Here is a 26,713-nt window from a genome sequence, read left to right as displayed (position 1 = left end):
CCAGAGAACACAATAATTTGAACTTGTGAACTCTTTATCCAGCTGTATCTCTAGATAGAGTTCACAACTTTACATTTTTTTGGATCTATTTCCTTGTTTGTGCAAGGCAGCAATATTTATTTTTCATATATTTTTTATATAGCGCCATTAATTCACTTCTCTTATTTGTGTTGCTCTCTTGCCATATTTCGAACATGGAATCAAATGTCACAGAAAACGAGCCCCTCCGCCAGTCCAGGTATTTGATAAGTCATCACAAGGAGACTAGATGTAAATAATGAAGAATTTTTTGGTGCGAAAAACGGTAGTTTTTTTTTCCTGAGGCATGTAAGTAATTGTTACGATATTTTTTTTTTTATTGGTTCTATGGAAAAAAAAAAAATAATCCCCATTTCCTACACCATTTGCTGATCATCGTAAAGAATCTTTTGACTTGATTATATGGGTTATTATTAAAGGAATACCAAATACTTTATACGGTAATCTAATTATTCTTCAAAAGTGCATTAAAATGTGATTATTGTAATTGTTCTTCATTTTTTTTTTTTAGTAATTTACTATAAAAATAACTTCTCATTTTTATTTTCTCCCTAAAACACTTGCATATAGTGATACATGTCAATATACCAGCACATTAAACATGAAAAGCAGAATATTATTTAGACCTTTAGGCAGCAAAAATCCTCCGATACCCAGCAGTACTGCCTGTGCTTCATTACTAAAGCTTCTGCCTGCCATGCTACAGGTTGTGAGATTGAATCCCAGGAGAAGTCCACACTTCAATAAAAGCAAATAATGCATTAACTATAGATAAAGCTTTCTACTGAGAATCGCTGGAAGAAACCTCTGGACATTTCTTTGGTCGCTGGTCTCCCGCTGGCCAGCACGCATCGCTGCGTGTGACAGGCAGGAGACCAGCGATCAGGTGTAAAAAATAATAAAAAAAATTAAAAATATAGTTATTCTCTTTGTTATCCCTCGAGACCGTGACATCTCGCGGTCATTCGTGCAAAGGATCACTGGGACCGGAGCGTGGAGAGAGGCAGGATGGCTGAACGGGACGTCGGAAGGTGAGAATAACTATATTTTTTATTTTGATTCTATTTTTTACAGGGATGGCCAGCGATTCCGGGCGCTCGGCGTCGCTGTGCTGATCGCTGGTGAAGCTGTCTGTGTGACAGCTCACCAGCGATCACATAGCGACTTACTAGCGATCCTGACACCTTGATATCGGTGTCGGGATCGCTGGTAAGTCGCTATGTGTGACGGGGCCTTTAGAGTTGGTCCAAATCGACTTATTACACATCCCAATCCGGTGGTCTCATCAGTAAGCTCTGGCTACTGGATGGAAGCCAGAGAACTGCTTTCTACCAAACAGCATCTGCGGCTCTTCTTTTGATTAGCCGGCCTGGCACAACGACGTAATTGTGGTGTGATGCACATGTGATGTCACTCCAAACCGGCTACTCAAAAGAAGAGCTGCAGATGCCAGAAGGTAAGAGGCGGTTCTCTCAGGTCCCATCCGGTAGCCAAAGATTACTCACTTGCCCACTTCACTGAGTCTTGGAAATCGATTCCTACTAACTCTACTAAGCATAGACACATGCTGTAGCCTCTCTCCCAATGTCTGGGTCGCTACCTTAATGAATGCCTTGCCCCAACCAAAGAACATGCAATGCAACTGAGCCCTCATCCCCAATGGTCAACTTAGCAGCTGAACTGGCTGCACATATGGTATGTCCGCCACCTGCATATATCAATCTCATAACTATTCTTCTCTGTCTCTACTGATACAAAAATTATATACATATTTATATATATTAATCTTTATCTTTATATAGCGCTAACATATTCCGCAGCGCTTTATTATCATCACTGTCCCCGATGGGGCTCACAATCTATATTCCCTATCAGTATGTCTTTGGAATGTGGGAGAAAATCGGAGAACCCGGAAGAAACCCACACAAACACGGGGAGAACATACAAACTCCTTGCAGATGTTGTCCTTGGTGGGATTTGAACCCAGGACCCCAGCGCTGCAAGACTGCAGGGCTATCTACTGAGCCACCGTGCTGCCCAATATATCTACTTCGAAGGTTTGGCCAGTTGAAAAGGATAAATCCTACTTTTCTAATCAGTGGTGGTCAGACTCCTGGGACCTGCACTGATTGGCAGAACGGCGTATTTTTATCCCCACTTCAAAATGGAGAGTCAGGATGATGCCCAATGGCGGCTCCATTTATTCTCTATGGGGGTGACAGAAAAAGCTGAGTATGGTCAGGCATGAGCACCGCTGCTCCATTGTTATTATTTATCGGCCTTCGGCTGGATCTCGAGCCATGTAGTCTTGAAGGATAAATTATCTGTAGGAAGATAGATCTTGTGCTATCCTTGATAGGTCCATGTGAGTCTTCCTTCTCTCACTTTGCTCCTTCTATTCTTCCGACCATGATGTCCTTCTCCAGTGATTGCTCTCTTCGTATCATGTGTTTCACTTTCATTTTTATTTAGTTAACGGCCTTCGGCCCGATCTGGAGCCATGCCGTCTTGAAGGATGAACGATCTGTAGGAAGACTGATCTTGTGCTAGCCTAGGTAGGTTCACGAGGGTCTTCCTCCTCACCTTGTTCCTCCTATTCCTCCGACTAGGATGTCTTGCGCCATTGTAATGGGGAAAAAGTGCCCATTTCTGCTGATCAATGCGGGTCCCAGAGGTCAGACCACCACTAACCAACATCCTGTAGATAGGTGATAATGTGTTTTCATTGAACAACCCCTTTAATATTCATCATCTCTCATATATATCGCACTATTGATCTATCTGTATCACACCTGCGTCCTGAAGTCCTGACAGTGTGACGGTGAGTAGTGTTCAGCATCTGGGATTATTTCATTACACAATCCTCTATGGTGAATGTGGCACGGCCTCGCTATGGTCTGTGTGCTTTGGCACATACAGACATGACTTGTTCCAGTTTAGCTGCTACCGCAAAGCCCATGGTTCACATATAATCAATTATGACATGTTAGTTTTAGATCACAATAAACCCCCAGACCTCAGATCACAGCAATGAATAACGCAATGTGTTTTCATATTAGCGAAGTAGTGTAGCGGACTCGGCGGCGGGTATGCTAGAGGTGAGCAGATACAGACAAATATACCTATACTATATTTCTTCATAATAAAGGAGGACACTATACTTTCCTTGAGGTTTTTTTGGGAAATTCCTTCCTTTTTCTGGCAAGAACAGGTACATTAATACCTTTTTTCTGACACATGTAAATGTACATTAATAATATAAAAAGTACATTAGAGTTAGAGTCACATGTGCCACATTTAGGAAAGATGGGGCGGCATCTGTCATCGTGTACAAAAAAACTGAAGAAACATCTAAGCAACTCCCAATGGTTGGGCCAAAAAAAGAAAAAAAAAAGGGTAACATTAAGACCCCACTAACATAAGTGAAGAAAAAAAACATAGAAAAGAAAAATACTACTATATTTTCACAGCCGCTCCTTTTGTTCTCTGGGTCTGGTCTATGTGAGATCATAAGAATAACATAATCTTGTTTCCGACATAGCAGAACTCGACGGCCAGAGAAAAGCACACCGGGTCCGGTATGTGGAAGCCACTTCCTTTTATCTTTACAGAGGAAGGAAGAAAAAGTCGGGTCCAATTAATAAACAACCAGAAGCCGCAGGGATTGCGTGGAGAGAGCCAGAGGCGCCAGGATGCACGCTGCTCGTGACTTTGTCCCCGAGAAAGAGCAATTCCATTACAAGTTCGCGGACAGGAGAGCTAATTGGCTCGCTCATTACAATTTACAATTGCCGGCGTTAATTTATCACGCTCGGAAAAACAAATTTATTTTATGACAAGTGGAGAAAATTAAATCACATGCAAGGGAAAAAAAAAAGGGCAAAGCCGAAATCTGTACAATGAGGCTTTCTACCTTCTGGAGCTGGGTGTACTGGAATGATCAACGACACGAAATTCATGGAGAGAGATATAGGCGACGCCGGCCACCACTTTCACCGCAAGTGTGCCTATCTTTACGCCCTCACTTTATAAGGCTATATACGGTTCCCATTGCTTTCCAGAGAGTATGACAGCTGCTGTAATACAAAGAAATTGCGCCCAACTGCAGTGGCTACACAAATACATGGACATCCATGGCCTCAATGGATGGGGTCTGTCATAGTATCTCATGGAAGGCCACCTCGAGAAGAAAACCCACCTCCTCTATCGTGTTCATTAGCCTTAATCAGCCTTTTCCAGGATTAAAATATTGATCACCAAAATTGGTGACGGTCCAACACCCGGCATCCCAACCGGTTAGCTGTTCTCATCTCCAGTAACGACTGGACTATAATATTAGCTACTGCTATGGGTTACTGTACGTCAGAACAGATTATGGACACTTACATTCCTCAAAGTTTCCTATGTGACTTGGAAACGTAAGAGTGATGTACTCGGCCATCTCCATCAGCCACACAGGCGTTGATCCCAAGTTCTCACTGCGGTCATGCAATGAGTTGGGGCTCAGACCCTTATTGTAATGATGTAACACCAGCAAACGGACATTTACTACCTACACTTAATTTCCCTAATTAACCATCACCCAAACAGTTTTCTGCCCTATGTGGCCCCCTTTTACTTATATTAGATGCCTATACTGTGACATACAGTCATTACCAGATAAAGCAGGTATCACAGAGCTCTTCCTAGATCCGGATGGTTTGTTGGATCATGTTTGAGTGGTTCCAAAAAGCAAGATTGGAGACGGTGTTGGTGGAGTCTCCAAAGAGGACTGTTAATCATCTGATGGATTTCTCCTAGGTGCCCAGATAAATACCCAATTGTACATCCCACCTTAGGCCTACCAGAATATCGCTAGAGGGGCCAGACACTACCCAAGGAGGAGATATGTCTGCCCAAAATCTTATCTGTTGTCAGGGGGCTTTACCACTACTGTACAAAGCTGAGCTACGAAGCCATAATCATGCATATGGCCAAGAGTCGTTACGTGAGACAACCTCAGGGAATCTCATTAAAGCAGTAAGAAACATGTAATTCAAATGAGATATTTCTGTGAAGCAATTATGAAAAAAAATAGAAGCTAGTGACATAACAATGTCCTAAGCCGGCAGAAAGGAATACACGGAAAGCTTAGCATTCCACTTCTAAGAAAAAGCAGTACAAACACTAAAAGGTTACAGGGAACAGCGAGTAACACAACACCGGGGAAGAAACTGGCGAGACGTGAAATGTGCAGAGAGCCGATTCCCACATATCTCTGAAGCCATTAGATTTCCATGTAAATGGAAAAATACAGTAATAAGCTGCAATTCACACTGAACTCAAACTAGCATTAGACTTGAAGTCATTATTTCCCTCTACTCCTCTTTGGTCAGACCTCATCTGGAATATTGTGTCCAGTTTTGGGCACCACATTTTAAAAAAGACATCAACAAACTGGAGCAAGTTCAGAAAAGAGCGACCAGAATGGTGACCGGTCTGCAAACCCTGTCTTATGAGGAAAGGTTGCAGGATTTGGGAATGTTTAGTTTGCAAAAGAGAAGACTGAGAGGAGACTTAATAGCCGTCTACAAATATCTAAAGGGCTGTCACATTGTAGAAGGATCAACTTTATTCTCATTTGCACAAGGAAAGACTAGAAGCAATGGGATGAAACTGAATGGGAGGAGACACAGATTAGATATTAGAAAAAACTTTTTGACAGTTAGAGTGATCAATGAGTGGAACAGGCTGCCACGAGAAGTGGTGAGTTCTCCTTCAAAGGAAGTCTTCAAACAGAGGCTGGACAGACATCTGACTGGGATGATTTAGCGAATCCTGCTTTGAGCAGGGGGTTGGACCAGATGGCCCAGGAGGTCCCTTCCTACTCTACGATTCTATGATTCTATAATTCTATGATTCTATGATTCTTGTCTCCAATTTTGCAAATGTTAAGTTTGATTTTGAATAGTTTTATTGAAAAAAAATAATGAAATATTCTATAACCCAAACCTAATACCGTTATTTGTTCAAGTCACAAAATTTGGAGCAATTCCTATCCAAGTCCCCCTGGTGTATGTTTGAGTACACCAGTAGTTTGGAGCAATTTTTCTACCATTTTGACAAACACGTGAATACTGGGGTCAAAAAGTTGCAAAAATAGTTCAGGACAGAAAAAAAAAGTTTTTTTTTTTATTTTAACTTTGCAAAAAAAAAAAACGATGAATTGAATATACCGTTTTGAAGAATTTGGCGCCAAAAACGGCAAGTGATATCACAAGACGGAAAAGGAAAGCAACTTAGATGAATGGGGAGGGGGGCAAAGGATCTTTAAGGATTGTATGGCAAAGATATCGTTTAGGCGTCAAAGACAATGCAGATAGATGCACAAGGGTGTTATCTGCTGCAGACTCTTCAAAGTGAAGCAAATCGACAAAAAAAATTGTAACGGCAAAAACAGCAAAAATTTGGGATGATTTTATCACAATTTTCCATCCAGTAACGCTTCAGGTTTGCCACAATTTTTGCAGTGTAATCCACAAGGTGACTGCAGAACAAGCCTCAGATTTCAGATCTGAGCGATATTTTAATTGCACCGCAGATTTTTTTGGGCAGAGATTGGAATCTACGTCTCTTCCGTTGTCGAAATTAAAACACTTCAGCTAAAAAAATTTTTTTTACTACTTTAGAATAAAGTAATTTTTTAAAGGGTTTTTCAGGACTCTGAGTTTTTTTTACTTTATGGATTTTTAGGGAGCTTAAAAATAACACATTTGTTGTGGCTCCAGTGATACCTGTCCTCTGCTGCAGCCGGTGTTTGTTGATGAGCACGAACAACAACACCGACATAACTGCTGCAGCCGATCGCGGAGTTCAGCGTTTTTACCATACACACAGGTATGACAACTGAACCCAGTGACCGGCTGCAGGTAACATGTGCAGTGATGTCACGGCTACGCCGGTCAATAAAGACCGTCGGCAGCAGCTCAGATACATTAATCCGTATCAGTACGATTTTGGCGGTGCCAAACTTGAGTCATGTTCTTTTTTTATTATAATTATTTTACTGGCTGAAAAAAAAGATCTGAAAACATTAAATAAAAATAGTTTTGCGTCCCCATTTTCCTAGACCCATAACGTTATTTTTCCGTTGTTGCAGCTGTATGAGGGCTTGTTTTTGTGTGTGCTAGGCTGTAGTTCTTATTGCTAGTATTTTAGGATAACAACAAGGTTTTTGATCATTTTTATTGCCCTTTTTGTTCGAGATGCTGCTGTTGAAAGAAAGGCTATTTTGGCATTTCTATTATTTTTTCGTTACGCCTTAAATAACTATATATTTTGATACAACAAACTTTTTTATGAATGTGGAAATACCAAATAAGCTTTAGGCTGTGTGCCCACGTAGCGATTTTTAAGCGTTTTTGCCGCGATTTTCGGCGCGAAAAAGTTTAAAAATCGTGTACAGAACGCCCCCCATGCATTCCTATGGTATTCCGCACATGCTGTGCTAATGCTGCGGTTTTTTCCGCAGCGGAATCGCATCACGGAAAAAATCGCAGCATGCTCATTCTTTTGTGCGGAATCGCAAAGAATTGCCGCGATTCCGCACCCATAGGAATGCATGAGAATCGCTTACTTCCCGCATGTGGCTATGCCCACCATGCGGGAAGTTAAGCGTCTCATGTGCGGCTGGTACCCACAGTGTGGAGGAGAGGAGACTGTCCTCCAGGCCCTGGGTACCATACCCCTGTAAAAAAAGAATAAAAAATAAAAAATCGGGGTATATTTACCTTCCGGCGTCCCGCACTGCATTCCCGGCCTAAGCGTTCCCAGTAATGCCTTGCGGCAAGGTCCTGTGATGACGTGGTCTCGCGAGATCGCTATAGCAACGCGAGACTACGTCATCACAGGTCTCGCAAGGCATTACTGGGAACGCTGAGGCCCGGGATGGCAGCGCGGGACGCCGGAAGGTAAATATACCCCGATTTTTTTATTTTTTTTTAGCATTTTAACATTCTATCTTTTACTATTGATGCCGCATAGGCGGCCTCAACAGTAAAAACCTGGTCACACTTGTCAAACACTATGTTTGACGAGTGTGACAAACCTGTCAATCACTTTCCAAGCGATGCTTTAAATCGCTTGGAAAGTGCTTGAATATCGCACGCGAAAATCGCGGCAAAATCGCGATCATAATCGCGGTAAAATCGCGGTGAAATCGCGCGGATAAAAACGCACGATTTCTGGGAAGGAGTCCGGTTTTTAGTGTCCAGAATAAAACGCTACGCGGGCACATAGCCTTAATCTCTTTAATTTATCAAAAAATAAATATTTTTTTTATCATACAACTGTATTTTGTTTAGACTCAAAATTGCCGGTGATTGTTCCAAGGGTTTTATGGAAATATTAATACAAATGGATGATGCGAAACTCAAAGACATAGAAAAAGAGATAGAAGAGATTCAGAAGGATATCAAAAAAGATCTCTCAGCTTCTGCATTTGAGGATTTTAATAAGGATCTCAAAATATGTTTTCAGAAATGGGAAAAAGAAATTGTCAGCTTTAAAACACGCAAATTTCAGCGTGATAATCTTGAGTTTCAAAATAATTCTATGTACAGTATAGATGGAAAAAGACCTATAAAGCTAGGGAACCAAATAGGTCAAGATCTGGATCCATTTCTTCCTTCACCTCTGGGGATGAATCACGTCCAAGCACTAGTGGTTCTGTTGCTGACAATTCATCAATGATACCAAATTTTAGAGATCCCTGGAGAACTAAAAAACTTAACAAGAGAAAAATTACTCCTCCGCAGCAATATACTAAGAAAACGCGTAGCTACAAGAATGATTTAGAGGTAATTAATCTCTCAACTCAAGATTTATCCCAGATACAAGGTGAAGTCCTAAGTTTGGGACTATCTTTCTCACCTACTAATAATTTTCATCTTTTTACAGCGGTGAAGGATCTCCATCTTTTTTGCCGCAAACTTGTTCTCAAAAAATTGCATCATCGTCCAGGGGAGGATGTCGGCGTCCGTGGTGAGACGGAGCAGGAGAAATTGGAGGTATTAGAGGGGATACTTGATGAACAGAGTTCTGAGAATGTGGTCAATTTCCCTCAATCGGTGTTACCCAGATCAGCGGCTTTTCCCCCCTTGTCCATCTGTCCACAGGTTGACATTTTTGCACGTCTGGCTCCTGAGGATTTTAGAAAAATATCTACTAAAATAAGAAGAGATAATCTTGAACCCAAACATAGACGTGCCTTGAGGGAACTTAAGGCATTGGATGATGTAGTTATCAAACAGGCGGACAAGGGGGGAAATGTCGTGATCTGGCCGATTGATAAATATGAGAAGGAAGCTTTTAAACAGCTCAAGGATAAAGATTATTATTCAGTTCTTCCGTTTAATCCATTGGCCACATTCTCTCTTCAACTGGAGGTCATTTTAACCCAAGCTTGGGAAAAAGGGATTATCCCCAAAAAAGTTTTAGATGGATTGTTGCCAAAATTTCCAAAAGTGCCCACTCTATACCTCCTTCCGAAGGTCCACAAGGACCCCATTGATCCCCCGGGGCGTCCCATAGTCTCTGGCATGGGAGGGATATGTGATCCCATATGTAAATTTATTGATTTTTATCTGAAACCCCTAGTGGAGACGCTGCCCTCCTATGTCAGGGACTCTGCAGACGTCCTGGTTAGGGTTGATGGTTTATCCTTGGACTCGGACATGCTCTTTGTCACCGCGGACGTCGAGTCCCTTTATACGTGCATTGAGCATAGTCATGGGCTACGCGTTTATTTTTAGGGATGAGCAAAACGGACCCCTTGCTGATTTAATTTTGGAACTTTTACAGTTCGTTTTACATCACAATTTTTTTACGTTCAGAGACCGGTATTACCTGCAGAGACGTGGCACTGCCATGGGTGCGGCGTGTGCGCCCGCCTACGCAAACCTATTTCACGGTTTCTAGGAGAGGGAGGTTTTCCGTGAGGAGGGGGCATGTGCCGCTGACCATGTGCAGTGCTGGTTTCGTTACATCGATGACCTCTTGATTATCTGGCAGGGCCCGGTCTCTGAGTTGGATAGATTCATGTCAAATTTAAATAATAATCCATATAACATCAAATTGACTTATAAATGGCATGAACGTAGAATTGATTTTCTAGATATCGACTTGTCAATTCATACCTCAGGGTCCGTCCATACTGACATCCACTGAAAGGAGACCTCGGTTAATTCTTTTCTTCACTCCTCCTCTGGACATACTCACTCAACTATAAAGGCCATCCCCATTGGCCAATTCCTAAGGGCCAAACGTACTTGCTCTACGGCAGATAAATTTGAACAACAGGTAAAAGATTTAAGGGAACGTTTTCGGGCAAGGGGGTACAGCCAGAGAAATATTAAACATGGGTACCATCGAGCCAAATATACCCCACGACAAAAATTATTATGTAACTCTGTTGCTCCAAAGGAGAACTGTGATACTTACACTAGGTTTATCACTACGTTCAACTGCCAGTGGGATACTATGCAAAAAATTCTTGCCAAACATTGGCCGGTTCTTCAAACTGATTAAATATTGAATAAAGAAATCTCAGAAAGACCCCTTATTACAGCCAGGAGAAGTGGAAATCTCAAGGACCACTTGGTCAGGAGTCATTATGTTGTACCCCAAAAAACTCTTTTTGGAATTAAGAAACAGAGATGGGGTTGTTTTCCCTGTGGGAATTGTCTGGCGTGTAATTTACATAATATTATTAGGACAAAAACCTTTACAACCGCCGACGGTACCCGGGAATACACAATCTCTCACTATATCTTGTGTACAACTTCTTTTGTAATTTATTTTGCACAGTGCCCTTGCTCTAAAATATATATTGGTTTGACCTCAAGGGAGCTACGAGTTAGAGTGAGAGAGCACGTAAGAGATATTGTGGCAGCGAAGGAGGTAGAAGACCTCTCGCTGTTAAAAACTCTGCCTAGACACTTTAGGGTGCATCATGACTCAGATCCAAGCGGCCTTAAGGTCAAGGGAATTGACCGGATCCATGGAGGTATAAGGGGCGGAAACATGAAAAAACTCTTGGCCCAAACGGAGACAAGATGGATTTTTAAGTTGGGCACTATGACCCCCATGGGATTGAATGAAACACTTAATTTTGCTCCGTTTTTGTAACTCTGCTGATTTTCAACTTTTTTTTTGTCATGTCTTGTTTTTAACTTGTTTTCTTTGTTATTTTTATATTTTAGTGATTTTTGGCATCTTTCTTGTCTGAGTTATGGTTTTATATACTTACCCAGGATTGCCAAACATGTGTGGCCATATCTGATGCTGAGCTACATTGTGAAAAGGAATCTTTCCAACAATGCTGAGGTTCACCCTTAAATGATCATCACAACAATTACACCATTGGACTGTTCTGATATCTTTTGGCTAATGTACTAGTGATCTTATTGTCATTGCATCATTGATCTCATTGCTATTCATATTTTAGAGAGAACAATTATGAGACTCTGCATGTTGGAATCACTGTCATATGAATCTGCAATGATGTTATATGCTCTAAATGATGGCGTTTTATTATAATGCTTGAATCCTTTGTCACACAACCTGTGAATTTTCTGAAAAGGTTAATGCTTCACTAATAACCTGTTATGGAGTGTGCTCTTCATTGTTGTGCTTCACCTTTTGGGCGATTTCTAATGTTATCTTTTGCATATGGCGTTATTTATAGGGCCCTTTCTTCACTGCAGCGGTACTTTCCCAGATTCCTGCATTTAATATGTGCTGCAGGCACGGCAAGTAAAAGGTTTTGCTTCTTCAGATATAGGCTCTGAAAGTATGGTGATCGGGCTACAAAAAGATGGCGACGCGCATGTGCACCACACCTGAGTCTCCTGCCGACGGCCTCTATCATTTGTGCGGATATGACGTCATCAGCGGGGGTTTTCCTCCATGCACGCCACAATTGAGTGCTGAAAGCAGCTGCACCTGAGACCCGGGGGTGGCGGTGATGTACGCGACGGAGGATTGGCCCATGACTGGGTGGGTTTACTATATAAATCAAAGCTAAAAAGGCGAAACGTGCGTCGGACTCCAGGAATTCTGTGAACAGGCGATTATGGGTATGTGCTCATGTTATATGTGATTACCAGCATGGGGATTTTTTCCTCTATATGGCACTTTGCACTTTACAGACCACTATGGGTCTAGGTGGATATATGCTGATATATTTTTGCACTTTACCATTACCTGTATCCATTCCTTTATTCCTGTATTTCATTGGGTACATATTCCTTCCTCTTACTTGTATTTTGTTTGTCTATTTACTTATGATATGAATTTACTTAATAAAATTTATTTTTTATTCATGATATATCTCTCTTTGTGAGTGGTGTGCTCAGGATACTTTGTATCCACTTTTTGGTCTATGTATTTTGTTTAGACTCAATAGAGGTCTTGAACCTGCGTGCGATCAGGGGCCTTCAACTGAATCTTGGCTGCCAGGTGTACAACACAGATGGCACGTGCTTCCGACAAACCGGTATGACACACATTGCCAAAGGCAGGGCTGTGGAGCAATTCGGAGTCAGAGCCCATCTTGGTGGAGGGAGTCGATGTCATGGAAATTGAGGAGTTGGAGTCGGAGTTGAAGGCTTGGCTTACTGACTCCTCAGCCCTGGTATGAGGGAGTCGGAGTCATGGAAATTGAGGAGTCGGAGTCATGGAAGTTGAGGAGTCGGAGGTTTGGCTTACCGACTCCACAGCCCTGGCCAAAGGATCGATATATCTTTAATACATCAAAATGAAAAGTGATAGGAAAACTCTCCGGCAGTTTTCTGCACACAGTTCCTCCGCAGACTAATGGTGGTCATACACGTTATGACTGAAAGCTTATTTGGCCAAGATATTCCTTCCAAACCACTACACAAATGTACACACAATCCAAAGCCGGATATTTCTGGTGACGGCTTATCTGTCTTGAAAAAAAAAAAGAAGCTTGTTGAAAAACCAACATGCCTAATCCTTCTATCTCACAACATGTCATGAGGGTAGAGTCAAGAAATTCTAATACAAATTAGGTGAAAGGTAGAGATGGGAGAACCAATTTGTAGAACTGCGGTGCATCGGACAGGTCAGTAATGTATGACCGCTGGACGAGAGGCCTACCATGCGCCTTATCTCCATGTATCATCCCACTCTGGGCATCAAGATGGTTCCTAATTAGAAGACCCTGCCTACGATGCTCAGAACCATGGCTTAATGAAGAACTCTTGTACGGGGTTGTAGAGAGATCTGCTTCTCACAAGCACGGCAGGCAGGAGGAGTTATGTAGAGAATTTACTTAAATGCTTGGAATAGTGCACATGCGAGCACATTCCCACCCTTCCTGATGTTTACTGGGCATGACTTTCTCTACAGATCTGTGTCTTGCGGAGAGGAAGCCTTCCTTGGAAGTTCTAAGAATTCGGCTTCTGAACTCTTTTGTATGGAAATAAAGTGGACAAATAACGTTCCCTGTCTTCCCATGCAGCCAGAAATAACCGCTGGCTCGGACTGTTGATGTCCTGAGCGACCTATGCGATTGCCCCCACTGCAGTATGACGATAACACAAAAGAGGTCCCGCTTAGATGATCGCCCTGAAGAGGAAGCAAATGTTTCCTGTTTCCCTGCCAGTCAGGCGATGAGAAAGTTTTTTTTTCTCTCGTGATTTTGAACAGATCGTTACGGACATTCAGAATTGACTGCAGATGATTGAGGGAAATGTGCAACCGAAAGCCCCAGGTTTCCTGAAACAAACCCGGCACTGTGACTAATAATGTCACAGCTGCATAGTCAACGCCATGTAGAGGCTCCGGGTCCTTTATACCCAAGTGTCTGCCATAAATTTGCATAAAAACATCACAGCTTAGTTCACCGAGAGGGCAAGGTGGCCCAACGCCTGGTCTGACCTTGCAAAGAACATTTTATTAATCAGCCATGACATTAAAACTTCTAATATTGTGAAGGCCCTGATTGTGCGTCTAAAACACCTCTGACTCATGAAGACCTGGACTCCACGAGAGGCACCAAAATGTTAGCAGCAGAACCTATAAGCCCTGTAAATTGTACCGTGCGGCCTCCTTGGACTGGATTTGGTTTTCCCAGACCTTACCACAGATTTTTGACCAAACTGAGTTCTGGGTAATTAGGAAACAAGTCACCAGCTTGATCTCTATGTCATGTTCCTACACCATTTCTGATCAGTTTAGGTAATATCGCTACTTGGCCTGTACATGTCACATCCACATAAATGCCAGGACTCAAGCTTTCCCAGCATGGGATTGCCTCATCCCACTATCTCCATCAGCATGCTGGTGTCATCATTTCCATAGGTAAGTGACGCACACCCAGCCGAGCCATCCACATTAAAAAAAAAAAGTGTTGTCCATCACGCCAGCTCATCTTCTCCAATGCTTCATGGTCTAGTTCTGCTACTCCCATGCCCATTATAAGGACTTTGGGCAGTGGATAGGGGTCAGCAAGGCCACACTAACCGACATGCCGTAAGGCCAGCAGGAACATTTTCAGAAATTTGTGCTACAGTAGCTCTTCTGCAGGATTGCACCTATAGGTGGTATATCAATGAGTCTTGGGCACCCATAATGTCACTGGTTGACCTTCCTTTGGCCACTTTTGGTTAGGCGTTAAGCATTGCATAATGGGAACACTTCACAAGACCTGACTTCTACTGTGAACACCTCACAAAACTTGACATGTAATGCAAACACCTCTGAATACCTGAAGAACACCTCACAAGACCTACACCATATGCAATAGACCTGCCGTATATGAGGAGCACCCCACAAAACTTAGCGTATTCAGGGCATACTTCACAAGACAGGCTGACTGGGAACACCCAACAAGACTCACCCTATACCAAAAACACCTCACAAGACCTGCTGTATATCAAGAAGACACAAGACCTGTAGTATACCGGGAACACTCCACAACACCGAACATATTCAGGGAACACCTCAGAAGACCTGTCAAATACTGTGAACACCTCACAACCCTTCGTAAAAGATATGCTATACCACGGTTGTTTAGCCATCATAATTTCACCTTCCTAAAGTCGGCAACACCATCACGCTTGTCCATTTATTGTTTTCAACAAACAACTTGAAGAACTAACTGTAAATTAATTCATTTGATACAGGTGAAACAATCACATTTTTTTCCGTTGGATGCAATCGCAAAGTACATCTAATAAAAACCTAATGTTAGGCTGAAGGAATCCCAAAAATCAGGCAGCCAAGTAGTAAATTTGCTCTTGCTGACTAGAAGGCCTAATTCACACAACCATATGGTGTCTGTATTTTTCATTCTGTGTTATGGCTGAAATTCTCAGTCTGAACACTGTTCTCCTGACTGTAGCCAAGAACCTCTTGTATGCCTATGGTGCGGGTCACTTCATGTTAGGAGACCTGTGGTCGTGGTGGAGCTGGAACCATCGGGGATCCCACATGCAGATTTTGTTGCCATTTTTGAGCCAAACATAAAAAGGGTTCCAAAAAGAGGCAAATAAGTAATTGTCTTTTCAACCCTTTCCATGCACAGTCATGTGTATATGCTTTGATGATCGATGCAGAATGTGGAGAATATCGATATCATTGATTGATATTGGTTTCACACAGCGCGTTGACTTGTCTTAGCATTACTATCAGCAGAGGAACAGTAGACTCGAGGTGGGGTGAGGTGGATTTTTCAATTTTTCTTATCAGCTTTGAAACAGATCAAGAGAACCTGTCAGGAAAGACTTGGTTTTCATAGCGTATCCCTAATACTTCCCCACAGTGAGATGAGGACGTCAGATTATTCATGTCTGTACATTCACATGTCCGTATCGCACCACATCCTCACCGAGAACCAGGGGCGAGATAACCCAACAGACAAACCGTCAAGCCTGGAGGGACGTCCGGGTCACGATTACTCATTTTACTTTATCCTTTTTGAAATATGGAAAAACATTATTTAATAAGCTATTTCATCACCCTCATTTTTCAGTTTGTTAATGATCTTTTTTATCAGTTTATTAGTTACGGGAGGTCCTAAATGGTCAAGCTGTGTACAGTAGTTGTAAAGATGTATCGGCTGTAGGTGATATTAACTGGACTACTAAGCTGATATACGGCGACTCTGAATTCATCATCGGGAGATGAGAGGTGCTACTGATGTAGAATCTGATGGCCATTGAGCACGCATCCTATACAGGGACCTGGCAAGTGGCCGAAGATGTCAGTAGTGACTGTCGCCGTCCAATGCGGCAATGAGAGACTCTAGAGGGGCTCACATGACCATAATTCCAGTTCGTCAGATGCACTTCTTAGGCCACTTATGGTAGGTAGTAACCAATTCATAACACGACCACAAAAGACCTGCCATATACATATGTATACAAATATGTATACATATGTACCACAAAAGACCTGCCAAATGTAGAAGTAACACTGCAGAACACAATACATATACCAGGAACACTTCACAAGACCTACTGTGTATCAAAAACAATCCAAAAAACTCGCCACATACCAGAAACATCCCACAAGAAATTACATGTCCCAGGAACACCACAAAAGACGTGCTGTATACCAGGAATGCTGAAAAAGACCTCACATATACTGGGAAAACTCCACAAGACCCAACATATACCAAAAACGCCCAAAAAGACCTGTCATATACCAGAAACACCCCACAAGACATATTGTATACCGGAAACACTGCACAAGACCTGCCACATACCGGGAAAAGCACAAAATAACTACCGTGTACCAAGAACACTCCCAAAATAACTGTTGCATACCAGGAACACATCACAAGACCTGCCATGTACCAGGAACCACCCACAAGACCTGCCATGTACCAGGAACCACCCACAAGATCTGCCATGTACAAGGAACACCCCACAAGACCTGCCGTGTACAAGGAACACCCCACAAGACCTGCCGTGTACAAGAAACACCCCACAAGACCTGCCGTATACAAAGAACACCCCACAAGACCTGCCGTGTACAAGAAACTCCCCACAAGACCTGCCGTGTACAAGGAACCCCCCACAAGACCTGCCATGTACAAGGAACCCCCCACAAGACCTGCCGTGTACAAGGAACACCCCACAAGACCTGCCGTGTACAAGGAACACCCCACAAGACCTACCGCGTACAAGGAACACCCCACAAGACCTGCCGTGTACAAGAAACACCCCACAAGACCTTTCGTATACAAAGAACACCCCACAAGACCTGCCGTGTACAAGGAACTCCCCACAAGACCTGCCGTGTACAAGGAACCCCCCACAAGACCTGCCATGTACAAGGAACCCCCCCACAAGACCTGCCGTGTGCAAGGAACAACCCACAAGACCTGCCGTATACAAAGAACACCCCACAAGACCTGCCGTGTACAAGGAACACCCCACAAGACCTGCCGTGTACAAGGAACACCCCACAAGACCTGCCGTGTACTAGGAGCACCCCACAAGACCTGCCATGTACAAGGAACAACCCACAAGACCTGCCGTGTACAAGGAACCCCCCCACAAGACCTACTGCGTACAAGGAACAACCCACAAGACCTGCCGTGTACAAGGAATACCCCACAAGACCTGCCGTGTACAAGGAACCCCCCACAAGACCTGCCGTGTACAAGGAACCCCCCACAAGACCTGCCGTGTACAAGGAACCCCCCACAAGACCTGCAGTGTACAAGGAACCCCCCACAAGACCTGCAGTGTACAAGGAACCCCCCACAAGACTTGTCGTGTACAAAGAACCCCCCACAAGACCTGCAGTGTACAAGGAACCCCCCACAAGACCTGCCGTGTACAAGGAACCCCCCACAAGACCTGCCGTGTACAAGGAACCCCCACAAGACCTGCCGTGTACAAGGAACAACCCACAAGACCTGCCGTGTACAAGGAACATCCCACAAGACCTGTCGTATACAAAGAACACCCGACAAGTCCTGCTGTTTAGGAGATCCTAAAAGCCATGCGTATCGGCAGGTGCGAATAAGCGCACGAGTTTGAGATAACACTAAGTTGTGAACATACCCTTAATGTTATAGTTGTAGGACATATAATGAATACAGTAAATTGATCATGAACGGTATAGAGGAGGAAGGTCATAAACTTCACTCCACCGAGCACAACTCCACCTAGGAACTAGATGACTTCATTTCATTTTTCAAGGCAGCTACAAAACATATAAAACATATCAGTACCCTCTGCACTTCAATAATAATGAGCACGTAATAAATAATAATAATCTTTATTTATATAGCGCCAACATATTCCGCAGCGCTTTACAGTTTAACAGTTTCAAAACACAAGTCATAAGTAACAACGTTAACAATACAATAATTAAAGCAAAGTAAGACGAAATAGTATGTACAACCTGGCACAGGACGCCCTCAGCTCCTCCGGACTGACCTTATCGAGGATAACACCAGGTGAGGTTAGGAAGGGTCGGGTACTCTGGACATTTATCAACATACCCAAACCATCCACCTGATGGAGGACTTGTTATCACTCGTCACCATGACTCTATGGGATACATATACCGAGGCATTGTGACAATGGTGCAACTCCACTGCTGATAAAGAGTGCTGAGATAAAGGGAAGTTCATTATCAGTCCATTACCAGGAGCAACAAGTGAGAAAACCCTGCAGCCATACACTACATTCTCATTAGACTTAGGCAGTATTTTTTTTTGCTTCTAAGATTTTTTTTTTTTAACAATCAATCAGGTTGGGCAACATATAATTACTGCTTCAAAATACAGGAAAGATGTATATCTTTGTACCGTGTTAGCCAGTGGATAGAAAAATATTCAGGATTGAGAGTCCTCAGTAGTTGATACCTTTTAATGGCTAACTGAAAAGATGGTAACACATTGCAAGCTTTCGAGACTACTCAGGTCTCTTCATCAGGCTAGACTAATACAAAATCTGAAGTCACATATTTATGCACAATACAGCCTAGAAAAAATGCAATAGATAAGACACGTGACGTGAAGCAGAACTATCAATATGGGAGAGGGAGAAACATAAATATAAACATTGGACCAGTTCATAGATAAGGAGTCTGGATGTTTTATGGTCCTCTGATTGGGGTCTAGTTCTGTGTTGCCCCGCAAGGTTTTAAAAGGAAATTCCTTAATTGATGTAAAAAGACATAAATCCATGCGACACATTCATTCCAGCACTGAGAGTGTCAAAGTTCGTCATAAATTTGTACTCCCAAACTCGTCTCTCTCTCTGAGATGTGAAGTTACCTTTCAATACCAGTAATTTCATATCCACGCTGCTGTGATCAGGGATACAGAAATGTTTTGCCAATAGGAAATGTCTTTTTACATCAATTAAGGAATTTCCTTTTAAAACCTTGCGGGGCAACACAGAACTAGACCCCAATCAGAGGACCATAAAACATCCAGACTCCTTATCTATGAACTGGTCCAATGTTTATATTTATGTTTCTCCCTCTCCCATATTGATAGTTCTGCTTCACGTCACTTGTCTTATCTATTGCATTTTTTCTAGGCTGTATTGTGCATAAATATGTGACTTCAGATTTTGTATTAGTCTAGCCTGATGAAGAGACCTGAGTAGTCTCGAAAGCTTGCAATGTGTTACCATCTTTTCAGTTAGCAATTAAAAGGTATCAACTACTGAGGACTCTCAATCCTGAATATGCTTCAAAATAGTCACCATGAAGATGTATTTTTTCTAACTTTTGTTTTTCTATACTTGTAAATTATTTAAGAATAATTCAAATGATATGATCATTCTTTCTATACAATTATTTTAAGACAATATAGTACTTATTATTTTTTTTGTAGCCTGTTTATTTTCTGATGTGCTGTAAGTTTTTTGTGAGAACATCAGCCACACAGATCATAGATAACTAAGAGATGGATATGTTCATTGACTACTATGGGATAGTGATGTGTGTATAATCTGTGCTGGGATGGGAAGGAGGCGAGCTGTGACTTAACCAGTATAGAGGTGTTATCATTCATTGTACAGGAGGGGAAGGTGAGCTGTGACATCACCTATTGTGAATGGTGGACCTTGTGTTTTCTACTGTATATAGAGGTGTTATCAGTCATTGTAGAGTAGGAGGAGGTGAGCTGTGATATCACCTATTGTGAATGGTGGACCTTGTGTTTTCTACTGTACATAGAGATGTTATCAGTCATTGTACAGGAGGAAGAGGTGAGCTGTGACATCGCCTATTGTGAATGATGGATCCGGTGTTGTTATCTACTGTATATAGAGGTGTTATCAGTCATTGTACAGGAGGAGGAGGTGAGCTGTGACATCACCTATTGTGAATGGTGGATCCTGTTATCTACTATAGAGGTGTTATCAGTCATTGTACAGGTGGAGAAGGAGAGCTGTGACATCACCTATTGTGAATGATGGATCCGGTGTTATCTACTGTATATAGAGGTATAATCAGTGATTGTACAGGAGGAGGAGGAGGTGAGCTGTGACATCACCTATTGTGAATGGTGGATCCTGTTATCTACTATAGAGGTATTATCAGTCAAATGTGAAATATTTGGCTGTAATAGAAGGCAGATTGTTGCTGAAGGGCTGGAGAGTGGTACAATAATGAGGGTCTGCAGGAACAGTGCTGCACGGTGGAGGGGCCTGCAAGGTTGTGGCTGCATTTCAGCAAATTTCTTGGATGTTGCAAGGAAAAACATCTTTGCCTCTGCAGCATTGGAGGGGCAGTGAAGTGGGCCGGGGCGAGAGATCCGTCTATCTTCAGAGCAGTACGAGAGCTGAACAGCATAGATCTTATAAATGATCGCTCGTTGCCTAGAAACTGGCCACCTCTGATAGACTGCAGCAGTGACTGGAAACCTAGGCAGCGAGCAGAAAACTATATAACTAAAAATCCCTCTTTTTTAAGAGGTAAATTGCAATATTACATGTTTTTACCTGCATTTTGCAATCCTCCTCATTACTGATGCTCGGTGACATTTTTTGGGAGATGGAAGGTTCCCTCATTACCGTAAATGCCCTTTTTAAAAAAAGTAAAAGGAATAAACAATGTGTCTAACGGGACATTCTGGTCCGTTACCAGACAAGTTCCCGTTCGTCCTGGTCCAGGAATTTTCAGGTCACGCGTAGCGGGAGCGTCTAGAACAAAAGTGGGTGAAATACTGCCCCCTACCGCCACTGTGACTTGTATGTGTGACCATGAAAGACATTAGGGCGGTCCACATTCCCGCAGGCGCGGCTGAATCCACAGCGCATCTGCCTGTTACCTGACAGCGCTGGTTCTGGTCACTACCTGCGCACACTCGGGCCATTTCCCAGAAAATCTCAGCGGAAGGTGGAGCGAGTTATTATCCGGTGTGTGGATTACGTAAGGCTGCAGCTCACGTGTAACGAGGCGCAGATGTCCTGGAGCCCGGAGCACAAGAGATGACGATCTACAGGGACATAGAAGGCGTGAGACGGTCTGCCCAGATGGGAAAGGACGGCTCCTGATTTCTTACACACTGATTGCAAATCCTTAGGATAGGAAAGTAATGACCGATCGATAAGGATCAACACCCCAACATCAGCACAACGTGTCTCCTTTACTACCTTCCGCATGGTCTCCTCCACCGCACTTATATACTGGTTCAGGTCTCGGTCCAGTGTGGCGTATTCCAGCATGACGGACTCCATGTCGTCCACCTCGGTGGCCTCACCTGAGAAGACACAGAAGGGTTTGTCAGGTTTATTCGTATCAGGCTTACTAGCCTGCGCCCAGATTTTATCAGTGGAGAGATGTAACAATACAAACTAGTCAAAATAATACAAATTGCTCATCCCCATTATCTGTAGAATTAAATATGGCCTTGCTCTTCTCCGTGGTCAAAATAATTTGAAACTGTGTTTGGTGCACATGGTATTGTAATTGCCATCCGACTGCTTTCTGTGAGTGAATCCTCTTCATCAGCATTCTACCAGCACTATAGGTGCTAGAACTTCTTTTACCTCACTTTCCAGTAAGCAGTGCACCTGCCACTGTCCAATGGCTTGACTGCAAGGGAGTAAAGAAGAAAGTCAATGACCCATCCCAATTCCTGTAAAAAGACAAAACTCCACCCATATTTCATGTAAAGAAACAAAACCACACCCACACTTCTTATAAAAAGACAAAGACCTGCCCAAACTTTCTGTAGAATCAAATATCCACCTTACTTTCTGTAGAGAGAAAATAGCAAACCCATACATCCTAAAGAAAGGAAAAGCCCCGCCCTACTTCCTGCACAGAGTCAAGATCTCGCTCATACAACCTAAAGAGAGGAAAAGCTCCGCACTTATTCCTGTAGAAACAAGACCCCACCCATATACACCCTAAAGGAAAAGCCCCACACTATTTCCCATACAGAGAAAGATCCCATCCACAAATCCAATAGAAAGGAAAAGCCCCGCCCTACTTCCTGTAGAGAGAAAAAACACACCCACACATCCTAGAGAGGAAAAGCCCCGCTCTACTTCCTGCACAAAGAAAAAACACCCCACACATCCTAAAGAGAGGAAAAGCCCCGCCCTACTTCCTGCACAGAGTCAAGATCTCGCTCATACAACCTAAAGAAAGGAAAAGCTCCGCACTTATTCCTGTAGAAACAAGACCCCACCCATATACACCCTAAAGGAAAAGCCCCACACTATTTCCCATACAGAGAAAGATCCCATCCACAAATCCAATAGAAAGGAAAAGCCCCGCCCTACTTCCTGTAGAGAGAAAAAACACACCCACACATCCTAAAGAGAGGAAAAGCCCCGCTCTACTTCCTGCACAAAGAAAAAACACCCCACACATCCTAAAGAGAGGAAAAGCCCCGCTCTACTTACAGCACAAAGAAAAAACACACCCACACATCCTAAAGAGAGGAAAAGCCCCGCTCTACTTCCTGCACAAAGAAAAAACACCCCACACATCCTAAAGAGAGGAAAAGCCCCGCCTACTTCCTGCACAGAGTCAAGATCTCGCTCATACAACCTAAAGAAAGGAAAAGCTCCACACTTATTCCTGTAGAGACAAGACCCCACCCATATACACCCTAAAGGAAAAGCCCCACACTATTTCCCATACAGAGAAAGATCCCATCCACAAATCCAATAGAAAGGAAAAGCCCCGCCCTACTTCCTGTAGAGAGAAAAAACACACCCACACATCCTAAAGAGAGGAAAAGCCCCGCTCTACTTCCTGCACAAAGAAAAAACACACCCACACATCCTAAAGAGAGGAAAAGCCCCGCTCTACTTCCTGCACAAAGAAAAAACACCCCACACATCCTAAAGAGAGGAAAAGCCCCGCCCTACTTCCTGCACAGAGTCAAGATCTCGCTCATACAACCTAAAGAAAGGAAAAGCTCCGCACTTATTCCTGTAGAAACAAGACCCCACCCATATACACCCTAAAGGAAAAGCCCCACACTATTTCCCATACAGAGAAAGATCCCATCCACAAATCCAATAGAAAGGAAAAGCCCCGCCCTACTTCCTGTAGAGAGAAAAAACACACCCACACATCCTAAAGAGAGGAAAAGCCCCGCTCTACTTCCTGCACAAAGAAAAAACACCCCACACATCCTAAAGAGAGGAAAAGCCCCGCTCTACTTACAGCACAAAGAAAAAACACACCCACACATCCTAAAGAGAGGAAAAGCCCCGCTCTACTTCCTGCACAAAGAAAAAACACCCCACACATCCTAAAGAGAGGAAAAGCCCCGCCTACTTCCTGCACAGAGTCAAGATCTCGCTCATACAACCTAAAGAAAGGAAAAGCCCCGCTCTACTTACAGCACAAAGAAAAAACACACCCACACATCCTAAAGAGAGGAAAAGCCCCGCTCTACTTACAGCACAAAGAAAAAACACACCCACACATGCTAAAGAGAGGAAAAGCCCCGCTCTACTTCCTGCACAAAGAAAAAACACACCCACACATCCTAAAGAGAGGAAAAGCCCCGCTCTACTTCCTGCACAAAGAAAAAACACACCCACACATCCTAAAGAGAGGAAAAGCCCCGCTCTACTTACAGCACAAAGAAAAAACACACCCACACATCCTAAAGAGAGGAAAAGCCCCGCTCTACTTACAGCACAAAGAAAAAACACACCCACACATGCTAAAGAGAGGAAAAGCCCCGCTCTACTTCCTGCACAAAGAAAAAACACACCCACACATGCTAAAGAGAGGAAAAGCCCCGCTCTACTTCCTGCACAAAGAAAAAAAACACCCACACATCCTAAAGAGAGGAAAAGCCCCGCTCTACTTCCTGCACAAAGAAAAAACACACCCACACATCCTAAAGAGAGGAAAAGCCCCGCTCTACTTCCGCACAAAGAAAAAACACACCCACACATCCTAAAGAGAGGAAAAACCCGCTCTACTTCCTGCACAAAAAAAAACACACCCACACATCCTAAAGAGGAAAAGCCCCGCTCTACTTCCTGCACAAAGAAAAAACACACCCACACATCCTAAAGAGAGGAAAAGCCCCGCTCTACTTACAGCACAAAGAAAAAACACACCCACACATCCTAAAGAGAGGAAAAGCCCCGCTCTACTTCCTGCACAAAGAAAAAACACACCCACACATCCTAAAGAGAGGAAAAGCCCCGCTCTACTTCCTGCACAAAGAAAAAACACACCCACACATCCTAAAGAGAGGAAAAGCCCCGCTCTACTTCCTGCACAAAGAAAAAACACACCCACACATCCTAAAGAGAGGAAAAGCCCCGCTCTACTTCCTGCACAAAGAAAAAACACACCCACACATCCTAAAGAGAGGAAAAGCCCCGCTCTACTTCCTGCACAAAGAAAAAACACACCCACACATCCTAAAGAGAGGAAAAGCCCCGCTCTACTTCCTGCACAAAGAAAAAACACACCCACACATCCTAAAGAGAGGAAAAGCCCCGCTCTACTTCCTGCACAAAGAAAAAACACACCCACACATCCTAAAGAGAGGAAAAGCCCCGCTCTACTTCCTGCACAAAGAAAAAACACACCCACACATCCTAAAGAGAGGAAAAGCCCCGCTCTTCTTCCTGCACAAAGAAAAAACACACCCACACATCCTAAAGAGAGGAAAAGCCTCGCTCTACTTCCTGCACAAAGAAAAAACACACCCACACATCCTAAAGAGAGGAAAAGCCCCGCTCTACTTCCTGCACAAAAAAAAACCACACCCACACATCCTAAAGAGGAAAAGCCCCGCTCTACTTCCTGCACAAAGAAAAAACACACCCACACATCCTAAAGAGAGGAAAAGCCCCGCTCTACTTCCGCACAAAGAAAAAACACACCCACACATCCTAAAGAGAGGAAAAGCCCCGCTCTACTTCCTGCACAAAGAAAAAACACACCCACACATCCTAAAGAGAGGAAAAGCCCCGCTCTACTTCCTGCACAAAGAAAAAACACACCCACACATCCTAACGAGAGGAAAAGCCCCGCTTTACTTCCTGCACAAAGAAAAAACACACCCACACATCCTAACGAGAGGAAAAGCCCCAACCTACTTCCTGCATGGAGAAAAAACACTGTCCATATATCCTAAAGAAAGAAAAAGCTACATCTTACCTTCTGTACAAAGAAAAACCCCGTATATACATCTTAAAGGAAAAGCCCACCTTACTTCCTGTACAGAGAAAAAAAAACACCAATACATACAAAAGAAAGGAAAAGCCCAGCCCTTCTTCCCGTACAGAGGAAAAAGCCCTCACATACATCCTAAAGAAGGGAAAAGACCCACCCTACTTCCTGTACAGCAAAAAACCCCGTCCATACATCCTAAAGAAAGAAAAAACACAATCCTACTTCCTGTACAGGGAAAGAAGCCTTCACATGCATCCAAAGAACGGAAAAGCCCTGCTCTGCTTCCTGTGAGACAAATTTCCACCCAATTTCCTATAGAGGAAAAACCCCACCCATATTTACTATAGAGAGACAAATATCCAACCTACTTCCTGTAGAGAGAAAACACCATCCACACTTTGTGGAGACAAAGACTTCATATACTCCTGCAGAGAAAAAAAGACCTGCCCATGCTTCCTGTAAAACCGAATATCTGTCCTACCTCCTGTAGAGACAACCCCTCCCATACTTCCCATATAAAGGAAGCCACGACCTACTTCCTATACATAGATAACCACGCCTACTTCTTGTACATGGCCACACCTACTTCCTGTACATAGATAGCCACAGCCTACTTCCTGTACATAGATAGCCACAACCTTCTTCCTGTACATAGATAGCCACAACCTTCTTCCTGTACATAGATAGCCACAACCTACTTCCTGTACATAGATAGCCACAGCCTACTTCCTGTACATAGATAGCCACAGCCTACTTCCTGTACATAGATAGCCACAGCCTACTTCCTGTACTTAGATAGCCACAGCCTACTTCCTGTACATAGATAGCCATAGCCTACTTCCTGTACATAGATAGCCACAGCCTACTTCCTGTACATACTTCCTGTACATAGATAGCCACAACCTACTTTCTGTACATAGATAGCCACAGCCTACTTCCTGTACATAGATAGCCACAGCCTACTTCCTGTACATAGCTAGCCACAGCCTACTTCCTGTACATAGCTAGCCACAGCCTACTT

General features: G+C 43.3%; 1 protein-coding gene across 2 annotated transcripts in view; it reads right to left on the bottom strand.

The window, feature by feature from the left end:
- NSMCE2 (NSE2 (MMS21) homolog, SMC5-SMC6 complex SUMO ligase) overlaps window positions 1–26,713 on the bottom strand; it is a 200,737-nt gene that overhangs the window by 104,859 nt on the left and 69,165 nt on the right. For both annotated transcript variants that reach the window (XM_073590316.1, XM_073590317.1), the window contains exon 3: window positions 21,678–21,784. In XM_073590316.1, coding sequence (XP_073446417.1) covers window positions 21,678–21,784 — 107 coding nt within the window. The remainder of the gene's footprint in view (window positions 1–21,677; window positions 21,785–26,713) is intronic.

Source organism: Dendrobates tinctorius, unplaced genomic scaffold, assembly GCF_039654945.1.
Source record: "Dendrobates tinctorius isolate UK_male_01 unplaced genomic scaffold, ASM3965494v1 ptg000116l, whole genome shotgun sequence".
In the NCBI taxonomy this organism is placed as follows: Eukaryota; Metazoa; Chordata; class Amphibia; order Anura; family Dendrobatidae; genus Dendrobates; species Dendrobates tinctorius.
This window is presented reverse-complemented; position numbering and strand designations above follow the sequence as displayed.